This window comes from Python bivittatus, unplaced genomic scaffold (genome assembly GCF_059951505.1).
Source record: "Python bivittatus isolate LINGU-HERP-01145 unplaced genomic scaffold, Pbiv_v1 ctg000480_np1212, whole genome shotgun sequence".
In the NCBI taxonomy this organism is placed as follows: domain Eukaryota; kingdom Metazoa; phylum Chordata; class Lepidosauria; order Squamata; family Pythonidae; genus Python; species Python bivittatus.
This window is the reverse complement of record NW_028277075.1, coordinates 78374365-78396772: the sequence shown is the minus strand read 5'-3', so window position 1 is coordinate 78396772 and position 22408 is coordinate 78374365. Positions and strand designations below refer to the sequence as shown.

General features: G+C 40.4%; 1 protein-coding gene across 2 annotated transcripts in view; it reads left to right on the top strand.

The window, feature by feature from the left end:
• The first annotated feature begins 3968 nt into the window (after positions 1 to 3968).
• Positions 3969 to 22408, top strand: part of XRCC5 (X-ray repair cross complementing 5) — a 58312-nt gene continuing 39872 nt past the window's right edge. The window contains exons 1-9 of one of the 2 annotated variants that reach the window (XM_007420159.3): positions 3969 to 4065; positions 8094 to 8207; positions 9077 to 9260; positions 10029 to 10077; positions 10936 to 11058; positions 15416 to 15604; positions 17653 to 17767; positions 18311 to 18449; positions 21490 to 21602. In XM_007420159.3, coding sequence (XP_007420221.1) covers positions 4051 to 4065; positions 8094 to 8207; positions 9077 to 9260; positions 10029 to 10077; positions 10936 to 11058; positions 15416 to 15604; positions 17653 to 17767; positions 18311 to 18449; positions 21490 to 21602 — 1041 coding nt within the window. In that variant the 5' untranslated portion in view covers positions 3969 to 4050. Of the gene's footprint in view, positions 4066 to 4098; positions 5888 to 8093; positions 8208 to 9076; positions 9261 to 10028; positions 10078 to 10935; positions 11059 to 15415; positions 15605 to 17652; positions 17768 to 18310; positions 18450 to 21489; positions 21603 to 22408 lie in introns of those variants that run through there. The other variant, XM_088146397.1, reaches the window with a different exon arrangement.

The window sequence follows — 22408 nt, the reverse complement described above, 5'->3', positions numbered from 1 at the left end:
CCAAACTTGGCCACTTTAAGATGAGTGGACTTCAACTCCCAGAATTCCCCAGCCAGCCATGCTGGCTGGGGAATTCTGGGAGTTGAAGTCTACTCATCTTAAAGTGGCCAAGTTTGGACAACATTGCCCTACGGCATTTGTGTATGGACAAGCCATTTTTCCAGCAAACGTTTTGTGAGAGGGCCTCCCTCTTTCAAAACCTAAGTGTACCTACCAGATCCCCCAAAATTAGCAGTCATGGGATAGATCATGAGTACATGCCTTATTGACTGTCCCAATTACATAATATATGGAACTGATGTCACAAATTGCACAACATATTCTATCTAACAATTTCTATGGAGCAGCTACCATAGAATTTGGGGCTAGTTATGATACAGGATTTACATATATTATACATTTCCTTCTAGTATATGCATTATTGGGCCGTCTTACTTCAGAAATATCTGTTGTCTTCTGTGAAGTAAAGAATACTGTGCCCAACTGGTGGTGCTATTGTATTAGCCTTTTTAATGTCTATCTAAACCGTAGAGTCTTTCTCTCATAACAAATCTTTAGTTGCTTACTACTACAAAGTGTTTGCAAGTCTAACTATTAAAAGCCATGCTATGATTGAAAAAGCACAATATTCTTTCCTCCTTCTGTTCACACTCTTTGATTGGGTGTGTACTGATGTAACATTATTGGAGAAACATCCTCTTAAGACAAATAAATTTGCCACATTCTGTTCAGACAAACAATTTTCTCAGGAACAATTTTTGGCAAGTTTGCAAACCCCCCCCCCCACCTTATCTGTTCATAGCACTGACTGGCTGATGCCTGTGATGTTATCACTCCATTCTTTCCATGACTGGAATAGTTTGGCAGTTTTTATAAAAGAAATGCTTAAAACACAATGGTGATGAATAAACTTTTGAAAATAAACGTGCTACTAATTTTTTAAAGTAAAAAATCTTGCTGCAAACATGGAAGCTGTAATATTGATGACTGAATAAGCATTAAATCCATTGGTATTCATTACCATCATTTATAGCAGGCTTCCTAGCCTATGCCTTTCAATTAAGTTGGGTGAAAGTTTTTGCTATGGCAGCTATTTTGAATGTTACATCTGTATCACTCGTTATTTTGCTGGAATACTCCCAAGAGGCTTAATAGCTGACTATTTATAGTGGGTGATTTAAATATGTATTTCATAATTTTGCTTTGGGGGCACAGGTCTCCTTGTTCTTGAACAGTGGACCCAAAGTGTATCATTCCCCCTTGCTATACTTATACTAAACTGCTTTAGATGGTAGTTTGCATTTATGCTATCTTTCTGTAACTTCTTCCTGCTACATTTGTCTTCAGATTTATTTATTCCTCCCTCCCCCCATACTTATTTAAATACAATAATCTGCTACTAGAACAAAGTCTTCCAAAACTTTGGATTTAATTCCGCTTTCATTACATTTTCAAGGGCTTCAGTAGTATTAAAAATGAAGGTTAAGTAGCATCAGGATGAACAGGAACAAAACCAGGCTTCTTTGTGGCTACTTCAGAACCAGAAGCATCTGTTGCTTTTTCTATGAAGAATGTCATTTGTTAAAGTAAAAAGGCCCCTTAATATAGGGCTGTGCCTATCTAGACTAGCCTTCCAACTTTGTCTTCCTCATCCTCCCCAGTTTGGAAAGGGGCGGGGGAATGGGCCCTCTCCTTCCTTTTTAAAAAAAAATTAACAGGAAAATAAATTAAGATTCAGGAAGGATAATCCCAATCCATTTCCAGAGAACTGTTACTCCTGAGAAATGTAACCACATATTTGTTTAATTAGCTTGTGCTGGATTTTCTGGACTCCATGCTGATTTGCAATAAATTTTGGACTTGAGGAAAACACAGACTTCTTTGGCCAGACCTGAAATTATCCTGTGGCACATAAAGCAAAATAAATATATGCTTGGTAAGTGTTGGTTTTTAAAAAATAATTTAACCAGGGAGACAAAGGCAGCTTGCAGTTTCTTCTGAATTAGAATTTAAAATGTGCTTTACTCTATAGGCTGAGTGCATCTTTAACCATCTGTATTCAAATTCTTTTTAGGCCACTGGCATTGCACACGGTGTAGGAATGGCAAGGAAAGAAAAATGCCCTAGTCTGAGAGATTTGTTTTGGGGTTGAATTTGAGCTTTCTACACATAAAGCAAATGCCCCACCACTAAGCTGCAGCTCTTCCCCATAACGATCATCCACAAACATCATGGAATTTTATTCAGCTGTATCTTGTGTTTCCTGATTCTTATGTGCAGCCAGCCTTTCCTCAAAACATCTTTACAAATCTCAGAACATAATTACTTCCTTGAAGGTTCCTTGCTGTGATTTATTTATTTCAATAAAATGTCTCTACCACATCAAAACCTGTCCACATCTTCGTCTGTTTATGTTATTTCCACTCAGAGCAAGCTTCAGTTAGACTGTCAATGAATACATTGCTTCAACATGGAGGAAGTGGCTTATTTAATATTACACAGAATCCATTCATACTGATTCCGGCCACAGCTGCAGCTCTTGAAATGGGACACTCTTTCTTTGGATACAACTAGAAGTTTATTGTTTTTCATTTCCAAGTTTAGCGTTGGGTACTCTTGCTTCAGTCACTTCAGACCTGAAGTGCGGCAAAGTCCGGCCTTATTATTATTTATCACTCTTGTCAGTGGAAATGAGTGAGATTCCTTCAAAAGCCATGGCTCCTTCATCTTGTCACAATTTCTAAACTTTGTATAGGTGATATAATCCGCAAAGTAGAAAATGCTGTTTAATACAGTGTATTCCTCCTGGGAAGCATATACAGTACAAAGCCAGAATGACGTTTGTTTCACTTTTTGCCTTGTCTTGTATTTAGCTTTACAATGGCCCAGTAACATCTTGGCTGAACCAAAAAAAAAAAAAAAAAGTTAAACAGAGTGCATTAACAAATCCAAGGCTGTAGTCTGGATTAAGGAGTTTAAAAAATGGCTACAAAACAACATGGATATGTTGACCTGTAGCACCCGTACCTTTGGTCCCTAGTTGGACTGTCTGTCTCCAACTGGTCACAGCAGGTGGCAGCTTCTGAAAGCTACACGGGTTGATCTAGAGAGACTTCCAGGGAATACAAATTAGGCTAAATTAGGAAGACCCCCCTCCCCCCAAATAGCCAAGCATTTCTGGACTACTGTGAAAAAAACTTCCTGGACGTGTCCATGAAGTCGCCAAGAACTGAGCTAAATTTAAAAAAGATTTTTAATGGCATCTGCAAAAAACTAGCAGTGCAAAAACGACACGTGAACACAAATGCTTCCATGACTAAGGGCATGAGATGACACACTTCGTCATTTGTCCCCTTGTTCCTACCAAAACCAGCACCACAAATGCCCACGGAGGTTTTGCCTTGCATCCCAATGAAATCAATTAATCAGACAGTGATATCTATTTTGCATGTGAATTCACCAGTTTCAGTGGTCTGTGTGATGACTATTACATATTTAATTGGTGCCTGTTACCAAGGATTTCCAAGACATGGTAAAGAAACCCAAGAGAGAGGTCCTACCGGGAACGGCACTGACAACTAGACGTCTGAAACACTTGTATAATATTATGCCAACAAGGGTTGTGGGAGCTAAAACATTACTAAGGTCCCGAAAGATTTCACAAAACAAGCACTGATTGTGGTTAGTACATAGATCCTCACTATTAATATGGGATTCTGATATAGAAGTGATCAGAGTTTGTGAGTTATTAAATTTATAAAGTTGTTTTAACTATATATCCAGACATGAGAAGTCGAGCGTTGGCTTCAGTCTGAGGGATCCGTCACCGCTGCTCTTCCCGCCGCCGCCTCCCGCCGTCTCCGGATACTGTACTTTTCCGCCGCACTACCCGGTCCACCTTCTCCTAATCCCGGAGCAACCATCAGGCGCCGCTGTCGGCCTCATTCTCAATCTGGAGGAAGGCGGGTCAAGTTTCGCTGCCGTAAAGCAAACCGGCGCCGCACGGAAGACACACGGGGATTGTGGCGGAAGAGCGCGAGCTTTTGCAGGATGTCGCGGGCAAAGGTAATGTGAGAAACCGGGTTTAGAGCTGGAAGATTGCGGCCAGGGTGTTTAATGTCTGCCTTTTGGCGCTAGAGGCGGCTGCTGGCGGGTCTCACGAGGGGAACTACTTGGCACGCAGAGTCCCGGAACAACTGGCCGCCCGCGTTCTCTGCTGGCGCTGTTTGATGCGATTGGTTACCGCTTAACCATCACCCTGTTTGTTTTGTACTCACGGCGCTTAGCGATTGGACTTTCCTCTCCTGTCCTCCCGACGTAGAGCGTTGTGTTTTGTGAATGAGAGCTTGTTAAACTTGGAGAAGAACTAGAAGTGAATGGGCGTAAATGGATTTCTCTGCCAGGGAAGTTGATGTAACTGGTTGCAGGAAGTCAAGTGAGCAAGAACTATTTATTAAGCGTGAGGTGGATGCCCCAGGAAGTTAAGTAGTCCATGTTGCAGTTTCTGCTGTTAAATGACAGGTGGTCCCTTGATCGTTGCTGGGAGTCCGGTGGAATAATAATAATTAGAACAATAACAACAACATCTGCCTGTCCCAGGTCCTTGGGAAGGACTTGATAGGTGGATAAAAATGCCAAATACAGTCTAGACATCTGGCTGACTGTGTGACCATCACCACCACCAACAATAACAACAGTATCTTAAAGTCCAAACTCAGTGGCAGAAATACCATCAAGGCAATTAACACCTGGGCAATTCCAGTCATTAGATACACAGCTGGAATAGTGGACTGGACTCAAGCTGAACTAGAAGCCCCGGATAGGAAGACCAGAAAAATAATGTCAATGAATCATGCCCTTCATCTATGCAGCGACATTGACAGACTCTACTTACATAGGTGCATAGGTGGGTGTGGAATGTTGCAAGTACACCAGACAGTTGAAGAAGAAAAAAGGGCATTGGAAGAATATCTGAAGGACAGTGAAGGAGATGCACTGAAGCTAGTACACCATGAAGGCTTACTGAGTACCAAAGAAACCAAATTGTCCTATAAGAAAGACCAAATGAAGAATAGAAAAGAGACATGGCAAGGCAAAGTATTACAAAAAGGCCAGTACACAAAAAAACTAGTAGGCAAAGCAGATAACAACAAGACCTGGCAATGGCTAAGAGCAGGAAAGTTGAAGAAAGAGACTGAGGGGCTAATTCTGGCTGCACAAGACCAAGCCTTAAGAACAAATGCATACAAAGCCAGAATTGAGAAGACAGCAACAGACAGTGAATGCAGCCTCTGCAAAGAAGCTGAAGAAACAGTGGACCACCTAGTTAGCAGCTGCAAGATCACACAGACTGACTACAAACAACAGCATGACAAAGTAGCAACAACGGTGCATTGAAATATCTGCAAGAAATACCACTTCCCTGGAAACAACAATTGGTGGGACCACAAAATAGACAAAGTGATAGAAAATGAAGAGGCTAAAGTGCTCTGTGACTTTAGAATTCAAACAGACAAACATCTACCATACAACACCCAGGCTTAACAATTGTTGACAAGAAAGAGAAAAAAGTCTGGATAGTGGACATTGCAAGACAGCAGAATAGAAGAGAAAGAACTGGAGAAAAATCACAAAATATAAAGACCTGCAAATAGAAATAGAACTGTGGCAAAATAAAGCAAAACTAGTACCAATAGTAATAGGCGCCTTGGGTGCAATCCCAAAACACCTGGAGCACCACTTGGATACCATCGGCATTGACAAAATCACCATCAGTCAATTGCAAAAGGCAGCTTTACTTGGAACAGCTTACATCCTGCAACAATACCTTTAATATTATTAAACAACAACATCTGCCTATCCCAGGTCCTTGGGAAGGACTCGATAGGTGGGTAAACATCTAGCTAATCTAAACATCTGGCTGACTGTGCAAACAACAACAACAATAATAGAACATGTGAGAGAGCCAGTTTGGTGTAGTGGTTAAGGCACTGGACTAGAAATCAGGAGATCGGGAGTTCTAGTCCTGCCTTAGGCACAAAACCAGTTGGGTGTCCTTGGGCTAGTCCCTCTCTCTCAGCCCTAGGAAGAAGGCAAGGGCAAACCTCTTCTGAAAAACCTTATCAAGAAAACTGCAGGGACTAGTCCAGGTAGTTGCCAGGAGTCAACACTGACTGGAAGGCATTGGCGCGTGCACACACACACAATAATAGTTGTAGGAGGCATGGTGTAAGTGACCAGTTCCTGGGAAAAGTAGGAAAGCATGGGATTGGAAGGATGGTCTTGGGCCTTAAATGAATGGGTTGGAACTGGATGAGTCATCTAAAGGAGCCTTTGGGACAAGCTCGCCTGATGCAGATTTCAAGAGAGCTTGAAAACTTGCATATGCTTTTGTGCCATTTTGATCCTTTTAATAAAGATTTTACCTACTTAAAATAATATGGTAAAATGGCCCTTAATGTTAAGGTGTTAAAGCCATAAAGGCCCAATCCATAGTTTCCATCCAGAATCTGACCACATAGAAGCAAGAACCATTAAGGTAATTCCAATTATCATCTCAGTGATGAAGGAGCTCCAGTGGAGTGGGTATTTTTTAAAAGAAGGCTGGGCTGCCCCAGAAAATTAGCCAGGATGCACTTTGCTCTTTCTTCTGGCAAAAGTTATCTTAGCATGGCAGTTGCAGTACCAAAACTTGATTAGGTTCAAGCATGAAATTAATCTTAGGGTGTAGAGTAGCAGTCAACTTGAGGGACTTTGTAATATTCCAACATATTGGTGCATCCATTTTGGAGAACCTGGTTGAAAACCAGTTTTAAGCAGCAACTCCATCATATATTTGAAGGAAACTACTTTTAATCCTGTCACTGATGAGAGTCACTGTTTTATAGGGAATTTAATTTGTTTAATTTGTGTTCTAACGACTGTGAAGGTCATTCACTATTTGAGCCAAAACAGTAACTGGGATAAACTGAGACTAGAATTAGCCATCCAATGAGCTATATAAAAGAGGAGGTGAGATTTGAACTAGAGTCTAACGCTAGTGCTCTATTGCATTATACTGGTTATATTGGTGTATAATTTTGGTTCCCTTAATAACCCATGGTTTAGGATGGTCAACAGAATTTAAAGAAAAATACAGGTATAATAAAGATGAGCAAAAAGCATCACTAGAGTCTATGAATTTTAAGTAATTATTTCTTTAACAAGTAAAGATAAGACCTTTTTAAAACAGAACATTATTCACTTTTATGAAAGAGAAGAAAGGTGAAATGTTTTGCAAATGCAGCATTTTCAGATTCCGTCTCTCCCAGGCCTTTATATATGTATATTTCATTTTCGTTCTGTTTCTAGTAAATAATTCTTTGTGGGCCAAACATTACAAAAAATTGCATTGGGATAAGGTCATCCTAAGAAAAGAGAAAGATACCTTGCAGGCAGAGATAAAGACATCTTTTATTTCTTCTTCTGTAATTAAATGTTCCATGTTTACTTTTGCTGTTTCACATTAAACACTTTATTCTGGTGGCAATAAAACCTATTCTGCAAAGATAATTGAATAAATTTTTATCCTCCTTTATAAATATTTTAGTAGTTTATTTTTCTTTGCTGTTTTTCCAATGCAGGTAAAATTTTGAAACTACTGCATAGTTTGACAGAACAATTAGGTTAATGTTTTCTCAGAAGTACATCTCATAGATTCAGTAAGTTTACTTTCAGGATAGTGCATATAGGGCTATAGCTTTCTTGGCAATGGAACTGTATATATGTAAAATATTGGTGCTCAAGAAAACTCCACTGAATAGTCCTTGTTTAGCAACTGCCTCATATAGCAACCATTCAGTTATGACAGTGATGGAAAAGTAACTTTACAACCAATCTTCATGTTTACAATCTTCACAGGTCTGTAAAGCAAAGGAAAGCTGAAGTAAGATTGTAAGCACAGTTGCAGTTTCACTTAGTGACCACTTCACAATGACCAAGTTGCCAGTCTGAATTGTCACTAAATGAGGACTACCTGCTATGTGCTTACATTATGTCATCTATTTGTCATTAGTCTTATTCCAACCTTGTTTGTGCCTTTTTTGCCCCGCAAGATGGCTGTGGTGCTGTGCATGGATGTTGGTTTTTCAATGAGCAGTTCTGCTCCTGGAGAAGAGTCTTCTTTTGAACAAGCCAAGAAAGTGATGACAATGTTTGTGCAGCGACAGGTAAAAGAAAGAAACTTTTAATGCTATAAGTTGCTATAAGCAAATAAATCACTGCAGACAGTTGCATAAGTTTTGCTTGCTTCTTTCTGTAATATCTGGGTTCTGATGTAACTATGCTATGTATTCCCACCTCTGGAAGCAGTCAGTCAGTTGTCGTAGAGAGGTCAAGGAACTCTATCACGGATGCCACAATGTTGGGGAAACCTTAGTAACAGTTCTTAGAGGGTAGAAGACAAATTGGAGATAAGGCTGTCTTCAGCAGAAGCTCCACATTTTTTGCAGAGGCTAGTTGTAAGTATGTATATTAGGGAGATGTGGCGCAGCACAACTGGATGTATGTTACGGTCCAGCACTTGAAAGCTCTGGGCCAAACCTGGCTTCAAGTACTGGGGGGAAATCGGCATTTGCAGCCACTTGGGCGGTGGTGCCTGTGTTTCATGAACATTTCTTCTTCCATATCATTTATATCTCATTTCTCCAAGTCATCTAAAGCAGAAATATACAGTTGCTCAGTAAATGAAACCAAAAAAGATAACCATCCTTCACATCCTAAAAAACTGATTTTGTTTTCATTAGTCTTTTGATGCAGTGAGGAAAAAGGCAATGTGTTGTCCTACAGTTCTTAGGCTGATGATGAGTTTTTTAAACACTACTTATGCTAATGAGAGCAGAGTTTTTAAATTCAGTATTATTTAGATTCAAAAATTGTTTCAGCATATTAAGTCTCCATCCTCTCAATACATTGGCAGTTGCGCATGAAACTTTATATATAATATGATGCAGATAAGGCAGGAAAATGATGCTGTAGTAATTAAGGGTTTTATTGTAAAGTCCCTTGCATTCGCATGTCATCTTACAACCATCTGTAGGTATTTGCTGAGAATAAAGATGAAGTTTCCTTGGTTTTATTTGGCACTGAGAATACTTCCAATAGTCTTGCCAGTGGGGACCAGTACCAGCATATCACTGTGCACAGACACCTGATGCTGCCGGATTTTGATTTGTTGGAGGAAATACAAAACCTGATTCCGCTTGGCTCTGAACAAGGCGACAGTATCTTTTCTGAATGCTGAAGATTCTTTTCCAGCAGACATTTGTATGGAGAGTTTTTATTACTTGAACAAACAAACAGGCTGAAACCCTTAACATTAAAAAGGCTGGAGGATCACCAGGCTCTTAGATTAATAGACATTGATATTGTTTTATTGCATTGTTAATAGAATGTTAATTTGTAACATTTTCAGTCCAGAATTCCGTGCATGTTCTTAGACATTCACGGAGCCTCCTATATTTGGGAGATTTGTCTCATTAGTATTAGTAAGCAAACTTGGTATTCTTTAGTGCATGGTCATCTGACTTTTCCTTTGATAGGGAGGGAAAGTACATCTAGAGAAAGGTATTCAATACAGACATCATAGCTCCTTTGCCCATGAGCAAACTCTGGAATATATATCCTGTCTTCTGATACTGAATTACTAAACATTTGAATTACATTTCCCCCTGTAGAATATGGAAACAGAAATAATAATGTCTACATACAGGCAGAAGATTTAAATATTCTTTCCATCTCAGATATCTCATTCTTAAGGCCTACCTTACTGTCAACAAACACATGTTGATAATTTTGCTTACTTGAAAGATACTAGCTATGCTTTCCCCAGTGTCAGTGCCAGCTGAAGGATGATAGGAGCTGTAGTCCAGCAAAGCTGGGGATTGTGAAGGTGAAAAAGGTTGCACTCAATAAACGTTGCATAACAAATGCTGGCCGGCATGTTTTGAAATGTCTCATTTTTTAAATTATCTTTTCTTAACATACTGAAGTTCTTGATGCTCTGATTGTGTGCATGGACTTGCTTCAGAAAGAAACAATGTAAGTATACGGCTGTATTTAAGAACTGCAAAATGTGGTTTTGAAAACTGCTTAACAGCATTCTTCTATAGTTAAAATACAAAATGAGGCAAAGTGGAGATTGATACAGCATTTTATATTTGTTAAGAAATTATACGTGTTATTGAGCAATGCTGATCCATCATCACAAAAGGAGAGATGCTCGCAAAGAAAGCAAAACTTCCCAGGCATTTTACCAGGCAACTTAATACATACGTTTACTTTGAAAGTTGCCCCTCAGGTTAAAAATAAGTCTGTTTGGTCAATAGGGCAATGAGAGTTTCTTCACAATCAGCGATTCCTCATAATTGTTGTTCATAGATCTGTGTCGATACCAAGAAAAACCCTGGAAATGGCTTGAATAACAATAAACGTTTGCATTTTTTAAAACATAAGCTGAACATGAGAAGTGCTGCTTTTACAAAGTGAGCTATCAGGTTAATGTATTACCCAAGGGATCAGCAGCCATGTGCTAACATCTGGATAGGAATTCTGGAAGGTGAACTCCAAATATTTTTGGAAGTTGTCAGGATAAGGAGTGCTCATTAACCTCAGTTCAGTGATCTTGATTTACAATGAATAGCAGTTAGTACATTGTTCATGTGAAAGGCTGTAAGAGCATGCACTTCTCCTGTTGTTTCGCCAGTTATATAATTATTTGATGATTTTCACTTTTCCAGGGAATATGGTATTAATTAAACATATGTTATGTTGACTGTGATTTTTGTGCAGTCTATGGGCTGACATGATTAGAAGCCTAAGATCACTTTCTGTAAAGAAGGTCACATTATTTTAAGTGAATAATTATGTTACTGAACAATATTTTTTTCTACTTTTTAGAGGGAAAAAATATGACAAACTGCACATTGAGGTTTTTACTGATCTTGGTAGTCCCTTCAGTGAAGATCAACTGGATATTATCGTAGCTAACTTGAAGAAAACAGGGATCTCGCTTCAATTTTTGTAAGTGAAGAACAAATGTGACAAATCATAACCAGAAAAGAATGTATCCCTACTCTTAACTTAAGCATTTGCAATGTTTTTACTGTATTCTTTCCAACTCACTGCTGAAAAGAGATTATGCACAGGGAATCAGAACTATGTGTGTCTGCCCATTACCAGATAACTCTGAAAATTCAACAGCAGGATCAAATTTGGTAGTGGTGGGGAAGGTGGCAAAGACTGAGTTTGAAAATGGGCTGGATTCAGTCAGGGGTTGGGGGGGGAAATGTCCCCCAGTGTGTCTCTAGGGGAGAGACTGCTAGGCAGTGGCTGTAAGGGTATGTGAGAAAGACCTTGAGAAACAGGGCAAAGAAATGCTGCCTAGGGAAAGGTCAGATAAGAGAGGGCATAGCCCGCAGCTGCACAGTGGGTGGAGAAGAGGCTCAGAAGCAATCCTCCCTAACTTCTCAGGCTGTAAAAGACGGCGGGAGATTTGTACTTTCAGACTTGCAAGATTCTGATAATGTAGCCTTATAATAAAGTAGAATTAGCTCATTTGGTCATGTTTCCCGTCTGGTCTACCTGGGGAGGCTGACATCAATCTTGCAAGTCTCAAAGCACAAATCTCCCACCATCTCCTTTATAGCCTGAGAAGTTAGGGAGGGTCCCGTGTGAGCTTCTTTCTCCATCCATTATGCAGCTGCAGGCTATGCCTTCTTTTATCTGACCATTCCCTAGGCAGCATCTCTTTGCCCTGTTTCTCAAGGTCTTTCTCCCATACCATTACATCGGCTGAGAATGCTGCCAATTGTTCTATTCTAAACTCTCACTTTCTTCCTCGTTGACCCAGTATAGAACATATGCAGCTCACCCTATCCTTCCAGGTGCACCTGTACACACTAACTCACACGGATGCAACAGAGGGGGAGAACAGAAACACACATGCAGAGAACACATTTCTTTGTTACATAGAAGGAAATACAGGTACTTCTTATGGCCACTACTTGTAAAGGGTTTGGAAAGCATTCAAGAAAACATGCTCTGTATGCTTTTCCTGTCTTGTGGAATAGATACTGCAGTTTGCCATAACCAGTCCCAAATACAATAAACAAACAAATCTTGAATCCAGGAAAGTTGATCTCAGCAAGTTATTTATATATGTAAATTAAGTAGATTTCCATATATTGATTATTCTGCATACCCTTACTCTGTTTTTAGTAGAAGTACGAAGGGGGAAAGAGTTATGGAGAACATAAACTGTGGCTGGGTTTATTCATCATGCTAAGCCAAATGTGATTTGTTTGCTTATGGCTTAGCATACTATATGAGTTGTTGTAGTTTATTCAGAAAGCCATACCAAAATAAATCATGTGTTTAGCATAATGGGTCAGCCCCACTGTCTATTTCCTGAGCGCTTGAAATGCACGGTTAGTTTTCAGAACAAACAACTCAAAACTATCTTTTTCAAATGATTATTATTAAAATGAAATTTAAGAAATATAGCTGAACTTCAGAAAATTAACTGTTCTCACCTAGCACTACACTTTTGTACTGTTTTCTCTGGTTGTACAGAATGCAAGCAGCTGTGGCTATTAATATAAGCCTGGAAGTAGGAAGTTACTGGGAATTGTTTCTGTCCCTAGATTTTTAAGTATGGGGGGGGGGAAGATAGGTTGTGACTCCCCCACAAATATAAGTATGCGAAACAAGTTCTTTTAGTTCAAATTATGCTGATAATTATGTTCACTTAATAACAGTATTTAGATTTTACTAATCCTTCAAAAGAGACAAAGTAGCTGAAAATAATAGGCAGTTGAATTGAATATACAGAATTGTAGTGTCTGCTCAGAAAAGACACACTGTGGCACTTAGTTCTAAGTAAGCATGAATAGAATGGTAGCCTAAAAAAGCAGATGGGGAAAGAAAATGGAATTCATTCGGGACTCTGCTTACTTTCTATAAGTCAGTGAGATGCAGTGGGTCAGATGACCATTTCAGACAAATCAGGGATACACTGGTCTTCTTGGACATGGATTTAATTTAAGAGTTTGGGAAACACAAACTTGATTTTTCATTTGCTAGCTGTTGTTCCTAGAAAATCAGGACTGACTCTGCATAAATTGCATCTTTTTATTTTCTGCCTCTGAATGGGGATTCCCATTTTTGGGAATGGGGAAGATGATCATCTTTGGGACACAGCATTTTGGGAGGGGGAGGGTTAAATGCTTTACCCCACATCATATTTTTGATTAAGCTTATCTTATGTGAAGGTGTGTCTAGATAATTACTAGTCCACTCCAGGGATAAATGGCTGTTTATTGGGGAATCTGAGGGAAAAGATCAATTCTACTCTTTTCCATTATCCTTTTTTTATATATAATTTTTATTAAAGAAATTTTTAAAAGAATAAAAAGAATACAGATTTTGAAAGAGAAAGGTAAAAACAGTAAAGAAAAATAATAAGCAGAAAAAAATGCAAAGAAAGAAATAGAGAAGAGACAAAAAGAAAAGAAAAAGAAAGGAAAAGTTATTAAGAAGCGCCTTCCGGTCTTCTTAAAAGCAGTTACATTTATATTTTACCCGCTCTCTCTAAGGCCTTTTCCATTATCCTGAACTGATCATGATGGGGCATTCTCTGTCTCACCAGCTGCTATTAAGAAATCAAGGGGCCATCACGTGATCCAACTAATCTGGACAGTTTTCATCCAGTCTCCCATCTTTCCTTTTTAGGGAAGGTTGTAGAGAAAGTGGTTGCGTGGCAGCTTCGAAGGGCTCTGGGTGAAGTGGATTATCTGGATCCCTTTCAGTCAGGATTCAGGTTGGGGTATGTTACTGAGATGGCATTGCTTGCACTCTTGGATGACCTCTGATAAGAGCGGGATGGAGGTAGTACATCCATCCTTGCTCTTCTTGACCTCTCAGCAGCCTTCTATACCATCGATCATGGTATCCTTCTGGACCGGCTTCAGGAGTTGGGGGTGGGCGGCACTGTGTTGTGCTGGTTTTCCTCCTTCCTCTGGGGTCAGTTCCAGTTGGTGTTGATGAGGGGGAGATGTCCAGCCCATGGCCTCTACTTTGTGGGGTGTCATGGGGCTCAGTCCTCTCTCCCTTCTTATTTAACATCTACATGAGGCCGTGGCTTGGGGTGAGGTATCATCAGTATGCTGATGATACCAAGCTTTATTTCTCCACCCTGGGCTGCCTGAGTGATGCCATGGATGTCCTGTCCCAGTACCTGGAGACTGTAGGGGTCTGGATGGGGCACAATAGGCTTCAGCTCAACTCAGGCAAGACTGAGTGGTTTTGGGTGCTTGGGCCTTTTGGTGTCAAGGTTTTTCCACCTCTGGTCCTGGATGGGGTGGCACTGCCTCAGACACAGTGCACAATTTGGGGGTCCTCTTGGACTCAAGGCGCCTTCTGGTAGAGCAGGTGGAGCCATGGCTAACAGGGCCTTTGCACACCTTTGGTTTGTGCACCAGATGTGTCCATTTCTAGATCAGAAGGCTCTGCTCACTGTCACTCATGCCCTTGTGACCTCCTGTCTGGACTACCGGAACATGCTCTACATGGGGCTGCCCTTGAAGAGCATTCAGAAGCTCAAACTGGTGTGCAGTGCAGCTGCACAGATTGTAAATGTTGTCGGTTATTTGGCACATGTAACACCACTGCTTCGTGGGTTGCATTGGTTGCCAGTGTGTTTCTGGATGCAATTCAAGGTACTGGTTGTCACCTTTAAAGCCCTTCATGGCTTGGGACTGGGTTACCGTAAGGACCATCTTCTGTCAGTTGTTTCTACCCATCCAGTTCTGTCCAGCAGGATGGCCGTGCTCTGAGGCCTGTCAGCCAAGGAATGTTGGCTGGCAGGGACCAGGAGACATGCCTTCTCTGCTGTAGTGCCTGCCCTCTGGAACATCCTCCCTCCTGAGAGGAGGATGGCCCCGACCCTGTTGGCCTTTCGGAAGGCCTTGAAGACCTGGTTATTTCTTGGCTGCTATATGTTTTTAGTTTTTCTTTTTGTATTGTGTTTTTAACTGGTTTAATTGATTTTGTGATTGTTCGCCACTCAGAGGCGCTTGTTTGAGATGGGCGGCTATACTGACTGACTGACTGACTGACTGACTGACTGACTAAATAAATAAATAGTGCAGTCACGCTCCCCATGACTAATACTGTAGCAATACCTATCAGTGTGGGTTTGTTTGCTATGACTTGACAGAGACATTTTATTTTTAAGGTATATCAGAATAAAAGATGCATACAAATCATCAATTTGCAATTTTCCTTCTAGGTTTTTTTTTTTTTTAATAGAAAAGTTATTTCACTTGTTTCCTGAGGAATCAGGGTTGGAAGTTGAAATTGCTTTCAATTGCTTCCTTAGTTTGCCATTTCCAGTGGATGACGAAGACAGAGGTAGGCATGTGTCTGCCGGTGCGCACGCTAGCAGGAACCAGAATTCTTTTCCAGGGAAGGCCGTAAGTGGACAGCAGAAGGAGGGGCTCCAGATGGTGAAGAATCTTATGTTTTCATTAGACAGAGAAGATGGTCTGGAGGACATTTACACTTTCAGGTAAAACAAAATTCCTCCTGTTCTTGTGGAAAGAACTCTACTATTTTGGGGTATGTTTTCCTTACTCAAGGTTTAGTAGCATAAATGAAAGCTTTCTTCTCCTCATCCTAAGCTATGTTACTTGTGTAGAAAATAATACATAGAGTTTCCTTCTGCCTTATCTGCTATGCTTCACCTTCCTCTCTTTTACCTTATCATTTATCTACTTTAACCCAAGTTGTTTCCAGACTGATGGATCCTGCGACTGGCAAGCACTCATACAAAAGCCTGTTCTTGTTATAAAGTTGTCAGAGTAACTTTATTGCAGTTGTTGGCCAGCCTTGTCTGGGCTTGGATGCGAAACGTATTAGGACCCAATTAGTATTTGAATGGGGGATCACTAGGAAATATCAGGGCTGTAGAGTAGGTTGGGAAATCAAAGCTAAAAAACATGACAAAAATAGCAAAAAGAGGCAAGAGCAAACTACTTCCATGCTCTCACCAAGAAAAGCATGCAGAGGTGTCTATGGAATTTGTCAGGAGACAAATTCAGCGCAAAGGAGATTTTACCTTTTGGGATAATTCTGCCTGACAGCCTTCAGCTGCTTCTCTCCTATGCTAATACTGGCTGAAAATGGAACTTTAAAAATCATCATCCAGCGTTCAAGCTTTGGCAGTGAGGATGACCAGGTGTTCTGTCTGGAAAGCAGTTACTATGGTCCCCTGGTGGATTCCCCTGCTTCTTTATTCTGCCAACCTCTGCCAGGAAAGTGTATGGTTCCTGTTTGCACGAGCAAACACCCAGCTGTCACAGAACCATAGATTTGGAAGGGACCGTAAAGGTGATTAGTCCACCCACCCCTTGTTCAGTGCAGGAATTGCTTGGTCATGATGATTGTTTCATTACAGCAGTGGATGGAGAAGAAACATTAGCATTTCACTGTTCTTGCTGTCCCTTGAGCTAAAATGAAAACTGGCAAGAAAATCAGTTTCACCCCAATGTTTTGCTGGTCCGTTGGTAGGGGGAACCCTCCCCCCAAATCCTGTCATTGGGTAGGAGGAAAAGCTAGTAGCACTCTTATTAATTTCACCCCAGTTCCTAAGTATCCCATAACTCTAAGGTGTTGCAAGTGAGCACTGCAGCACCTGAGAGTATGCCATGAAGTACACAGAATGGTGTAACAGTAGCACTGCCACTGCCTTGCTGCATTTACGTGGGATAATCCTCTATAGGACAACAGGCCTCGTTGCATTTATGTGAGAATGGTAAAAGGGGGGGAAAAGTCCATTTCATGAGCCCACTGGTAAAGGAAAGAGGCCATTTTTATTCTTGGAAGGTGTCTTCTGAAGAGGGAACAGACATTCATCAGCCCAAAACCAAGTGGCCCTGGAGGACAACTGGCAGCCTTGGTGGAGAGGGGATCTTCCCACCAAAGTGTATATAGACCAGATGGAGTACAATAAACTGAAGTGCAGCAGGAGGACTGTTGGGCATGACGTGTGCTGTGGGAATTGAGAAAACCTGGCTTTTGTTCTGAAACATGAAAAGATGGGTAGAAGTTGCTTTTACAAGCAGAAAGTGTGGAAGTGCCCTTTGTGTTCGGGAGGCACGTGCCACTTGAACTTCTGTGTTGACTGAGACATGAACTGTAAGAATGTAGTGGAATGTCAAAACCCTTATGTGATGTCTACAAATTTAGTACATGCATTCTTACACACAATTTGATAAATGGAATCTGAATGTGTGAATAATTTCTGTGGGGAAGCATTGCCTTTGCTGCCATATGAGGATTTTGTCTGTGATTTCTGTCTATGATAAATATGTGGATCATGACCCAGACACTAGTGAGCAGGTCTGAGAAGAGATTGCGGAATCCCCTCTGTATGAGATAATCTGAAAGGATAATATTTAGACCATAATTTAGGCTGCCAATGGTCTTGGGACTGCAGTGGGTAATAAGTCTCTGACAAATAAACAATTCTGTGGAAATGGGCAAACAGAATTGCTCATTGTGGAATTGTTTGTGTTCTTTAATTGGGTCTTATTTCCTCCGTGTTTGCTCATTAAGGGAGAGTCTGGAGCGTCTTTCAATGTTTAAGAAGATTGAGCGGAGACTTATGCCATGGCCCTGCCAGCTCACAATTGGTTCTAACTTGTCTATCAGGATTGTGGCCTACAAAGCAGTAAGTGACTAGGACTCACTTAATCCAGCATTAGCCTAGCTGGGCACATGCCAGCATAGATGCCAAGTAAAATGGGACTAATATCCATATCAAGGACCAATTAGTTTTACATTCAGACATTGCCAGAATAACTGATCTGAGTGAATGCATGTTCAAGTACTAAATGGAATAGCTGAGACAGCTAGAATGTAGACATTTTTCATATTATCAGATGAAAACTCATAGTCTGGTTTCTAAATGTCATATTAATTTGGAGAAATCGGCTTTGGGGTTGAAGAAATTATTAGGAATTAACATTTTCCTTAATTCATTTGGTAAACTTTTTACATTTATAAAAATATACATATATTGTATTTAGGCAGTGCAACAAAATTGAATAGACCTACTCTGATCTCTTGTAATCATTGGAAGTTAGACTGTTAGATAAGGTCATTCCATCATTCTGTCACCTGCAGTTCCAGGCAGTACAGTCTAATAGTTGAAGTTTGTTTTTATTATAAATTAAAATTAAACAATGTCTTTCTCTTAAATGTGTGTCCCAAGTTCACAGAGGAAAAAATGAAGAAATCCTGGGTAGCTGTTGATGCCAAGTCTCATAAAAAAGAGGATATACAGAAAGAAACAGTGTATTGTTTGAATGATGATGATGAAACAGAAGTTCAGAAAGAAGATGTTATTCAAGGTATGGCTTCAGTGTTTTCCAGGGAAGGCTGTGAGCCTCTTTATAATCCATTCATTTGCTCAGTTCAGACAGAATGAGAACGTGTTTTATTTTGGGAAGTAGAGCCCTGTCTGACATTCTGTCAGATTTCTCTTCTAGGTCTGGCAATAACTCTCAGCTTTCTGAAAAATCTATCCTGTAGTTAGTTAAGGGCAGACTCTTCACACTGACATGGTTAGATAGTATTTATACATACAGGTAGTTCTCACTTACCGATTGCCTTGTGTAATAACTGTTCAAAGTTACGACAGTGTAAAAAAACTCAAGTTTGAGACCAGTCCTCACATTTATGACCGTAGCAGCATCCAGCAGTCATGATCACCATTCAGGCGCTTTGCAACTGGTGTTCATTTACAACCATTGTAGCATCCTGTGGTCATGTGATTGCCATTTGTGTGCTTCACAGCTGGCTTCCAACAAGCAGAGTTAACAGAGAACTCGAAAGCAAAATCACAAGCCTCAGTCATGTGATGTCTCACTTACTGACCATGGTGGCTTACTTAATGACCAAATGGGAAATGATGCCGTAAGCTTGTTGCAGTCAAATGATTTTCCACTTAGTTGCCGATAAAATATGCACAGAATAAGCCATAAGAGGTAGCTGCTGCAATTAAGGCATGTTCATGTAACAGTTCTATCTGGCTTGAGAATCTTAATTTCCAGCTGTATCAGCTTCTGTCCATAAACTTTCTCCTCTTTCTTTGCCTGCAGGAGAAATAGACCAGAAGCTTTAACTTTTGAACTCACTGCAAATGTTTCATTATTGGACCACTCTAGGTTATTCTAACATGTTTAAGTTTTGTGGTCTAAGACACTGCTTAGATACTAAATTTTGTTAACCAGCCAGAGTGAGAAATTCAGACTTATTGGGAAGCTGCCCTGAGTTTGAAAGCAGGAATTTTCAGACTCTTTTTGGACAAGAAGGAGGGGGAGAAGACAGGCACAATAGCTCCCGTGGGCTCATTTTAAGTTGGCAGATGATGTTATAGGATCTAATCACAAAGAATGGTTTATCATTAGATTTCAAAAGGCCTTTGTTGGTTAATTTACTTGTAGTTTTTTATTTTTTGTTTTGGTTTAAGCATTAACAGGTTGCCCCAAAAACAGCCTTTCACCAGTTGGTTTGGTCAAATGTACTGGAAACGAAGGGTGTGTGTGTGCTGGTACCCCCTCCCTTTTCTGATCTGCTCCTCTTGTTTGTAAGTTGCCTTGAGTAAAATCTAACATTTTACAAGTGGATTTCGCACATGCGACAAGAAACCATTTCCCCCTCTCTTCCTCTCTTGCAAATCTCTGGGAGATTGGGAGACTGCCAGAAAAAGCTTCTAAGGTATATGTGGACTGCATACCAGAGAAAAATCATCCCCTGCCATTTGTACTGATGGGAGGAATTATGTCAGTGGGAAAAGCTAATTGGATTTCACCATTTACCACACTGGCGTAAGCTGGTCCAGATTTTTTGCTTGTCTCGTTTAAACATAGAAACTGAATGCTGAAAAGCTGGATCCCCACCCTCCCGCCCGTGCAGTAAAGCAGCATATGTGAGCCTGTTCTTGCCTCTCCATATGAAATTGTTTGCTCTTGTTTTCTTTGCATCTCTAGTTTCTTCAGAGTCCCCTCTTGAGACATCTGAGACATTCCCAAGAGTGTTTTAGATATTTCACAAAAACATCTTGGATCTCCAAGGGGTTTAGGTGACAGGTATCAATTTCTGTGAAACCATGGAACACAAAGTTGCAGCCATGCTGTTTTTCAAAGCTAAATAATGAAGGAAAATAAAATTTAGAAAGAAATCTACATTCACTCACCAGGTTCTTCGTTTTTTCATGAGACACTGCCTTTTGTTCTGTAAATTTCTCAGCGCTTCTCTGAATCTTCTGCTGATCTGTTATGCTACTGACTCTAAATTTGCACAAAAAAAAAAAAAGAAAAAAATTAGTTCCTTTGTTTTATTGGCAGAATAAGAAGGTGAAATGGTTCACACACAAATTATTCTCTAAGCATGGAAGATGGTTTCATGTGGCTCATGCCTGAACCAAAGAATGTAATCTGGATATGGAACAAAACAGGGCTGCTTTGTTCTGAATATGGAACCAAATGTGGTTATTTGGGGCAGAAATATTTCAGGGAAGGTTAAGAGTGGGGAAAAAAGCCAAGGATGTTGGTAGCTAAGAGGAGGCAGGGAAGAATGGAAGTCAAGGCCCTGGAAAGATCGGGGTGGTGGCAGGATATGCAACCTTAGGAATGCTAACAGGAGAGAGGGGAGAAAGCACATCAGTGTTGCCCTACTTACCCTATAAAATCATTGTGGGATCCCTGCAGGTTTTATTTGACCCAAACCCAGATGTTCCAGGTTTTCTTTCTGCCAAACTGTGACCAATCTTTGGCAGAACTTTTGAAATGTGATTGTTTTGAGCTCGAAACAAAACTCATTTTCCATTTTGCGTGCACCCTGTGGCATAAACATTAGGATGAAATATAGTAAGTCAGAATGAGCAGATGTACAATTTGTGACAGAATAGGTTAATGTGATATAGTTTCCAGGAAGGGGAGAATTAAAAATGGCTTTGGGATACGTGCACATAATTAAATATACAGAAGGCTTATTGTGCTTTTAAAAACCACCAACCACCAAAACCACCATGCAGGAGACCATTTGTGCGTTCATTCTGAAGGCAGTCTTCTTTCTTGTACCCTTAATATTTTAAATTGCAATAACTTGGTGTGTCAAGCCTGTACCTCAATTAAAAGAATTTTGATTGAGGCCTGTGGGTGTGCATAAAAGAAATTGTGTTTGGAAGATCCTTGCCACTAACAATATTCTCTTGCCATTTTGTTCTCCTACCTTTGCTCTTTTCATTTAGCAGAAATTCAGCCCATCCCCATCCCAGAGGGCTTTTCCTGGAAGGCTAACTCATCCTATTGTCTACTCCCACTGCCCATTTTAGGTTTTCATAGAAGAACATCCACTAACATCAGAAATCATTCTTTAATTTTGTAGGATTCCGGTATGGGAGTGACTTAATTCCTTTCTCTAAAGTAGACGAGGAACAGATGAAGTACAAGACTGATGGGAAATGTTTTGCTGTGTTGGGATTCTGCCGATCTTCTCTGGTATGGCCAAAACTCAGGTGTTACCCAACTGCGTAGCTTATGTTTAAACAGGCCAGATAGGTTGCTACATATGCGTTGCAGATTATCTGATTTGTGTCAGGGATAGTCCTTTGAAATTGGTTCTTGGTTTGTATCACAATGAATCCTCATCAACTTACTTGATATGTATATACCCTTTCTGCATGTATTGTGTGTGATGAAGCTGGCATCCTCCTCCTCCTTTTTTTTTTTTTGTCCCAGTTAGAACTCTGTGGATGCTGTGATGAAAAGCTTAGAACTGCACAGTGAAATCTGAGAAGCCCATAGGCATGGTTGCATCAGTTTGCCAATGCTCATAGTTTGAATGCCCCGTGTGTCTCCCTACTAGAAACAGTAGTAAAAGAATTTACTCAAATTAATAAAGGAAGAAGAATACAATCAGAAACCATACAGATCTGCTTAATTTTCGTATTGTGTAGCATTTGTAGAAGACAGCCAAAGGTGCTGCAAAATTTGGATACAGAGAGAGAGAGAGAACAAAACACACAGCTGTTCCTCACTTGTCCCATTTTGGCCTGGGCTGCAGGACAGACCAGACCCCTGACTTCCACAGATGTAGCTGCCTGTGCAAATGCTCAGTTGATGCTTTCCAAAGTGCTTGTCAGGTTTTATGTGAGCTCCTTATAAACACAGTTTAGTGCTCTTTTGAAAGAGTGTTAGGTCATGAAACAGTTGTTAAGCACTCTCTTGAGTGCAGGCCACAGAAGGTTGATTTACATGGGGAAAGAGTCCCAAGTTCCACCAGTGTATGTTGCTGGTTCTCTCAC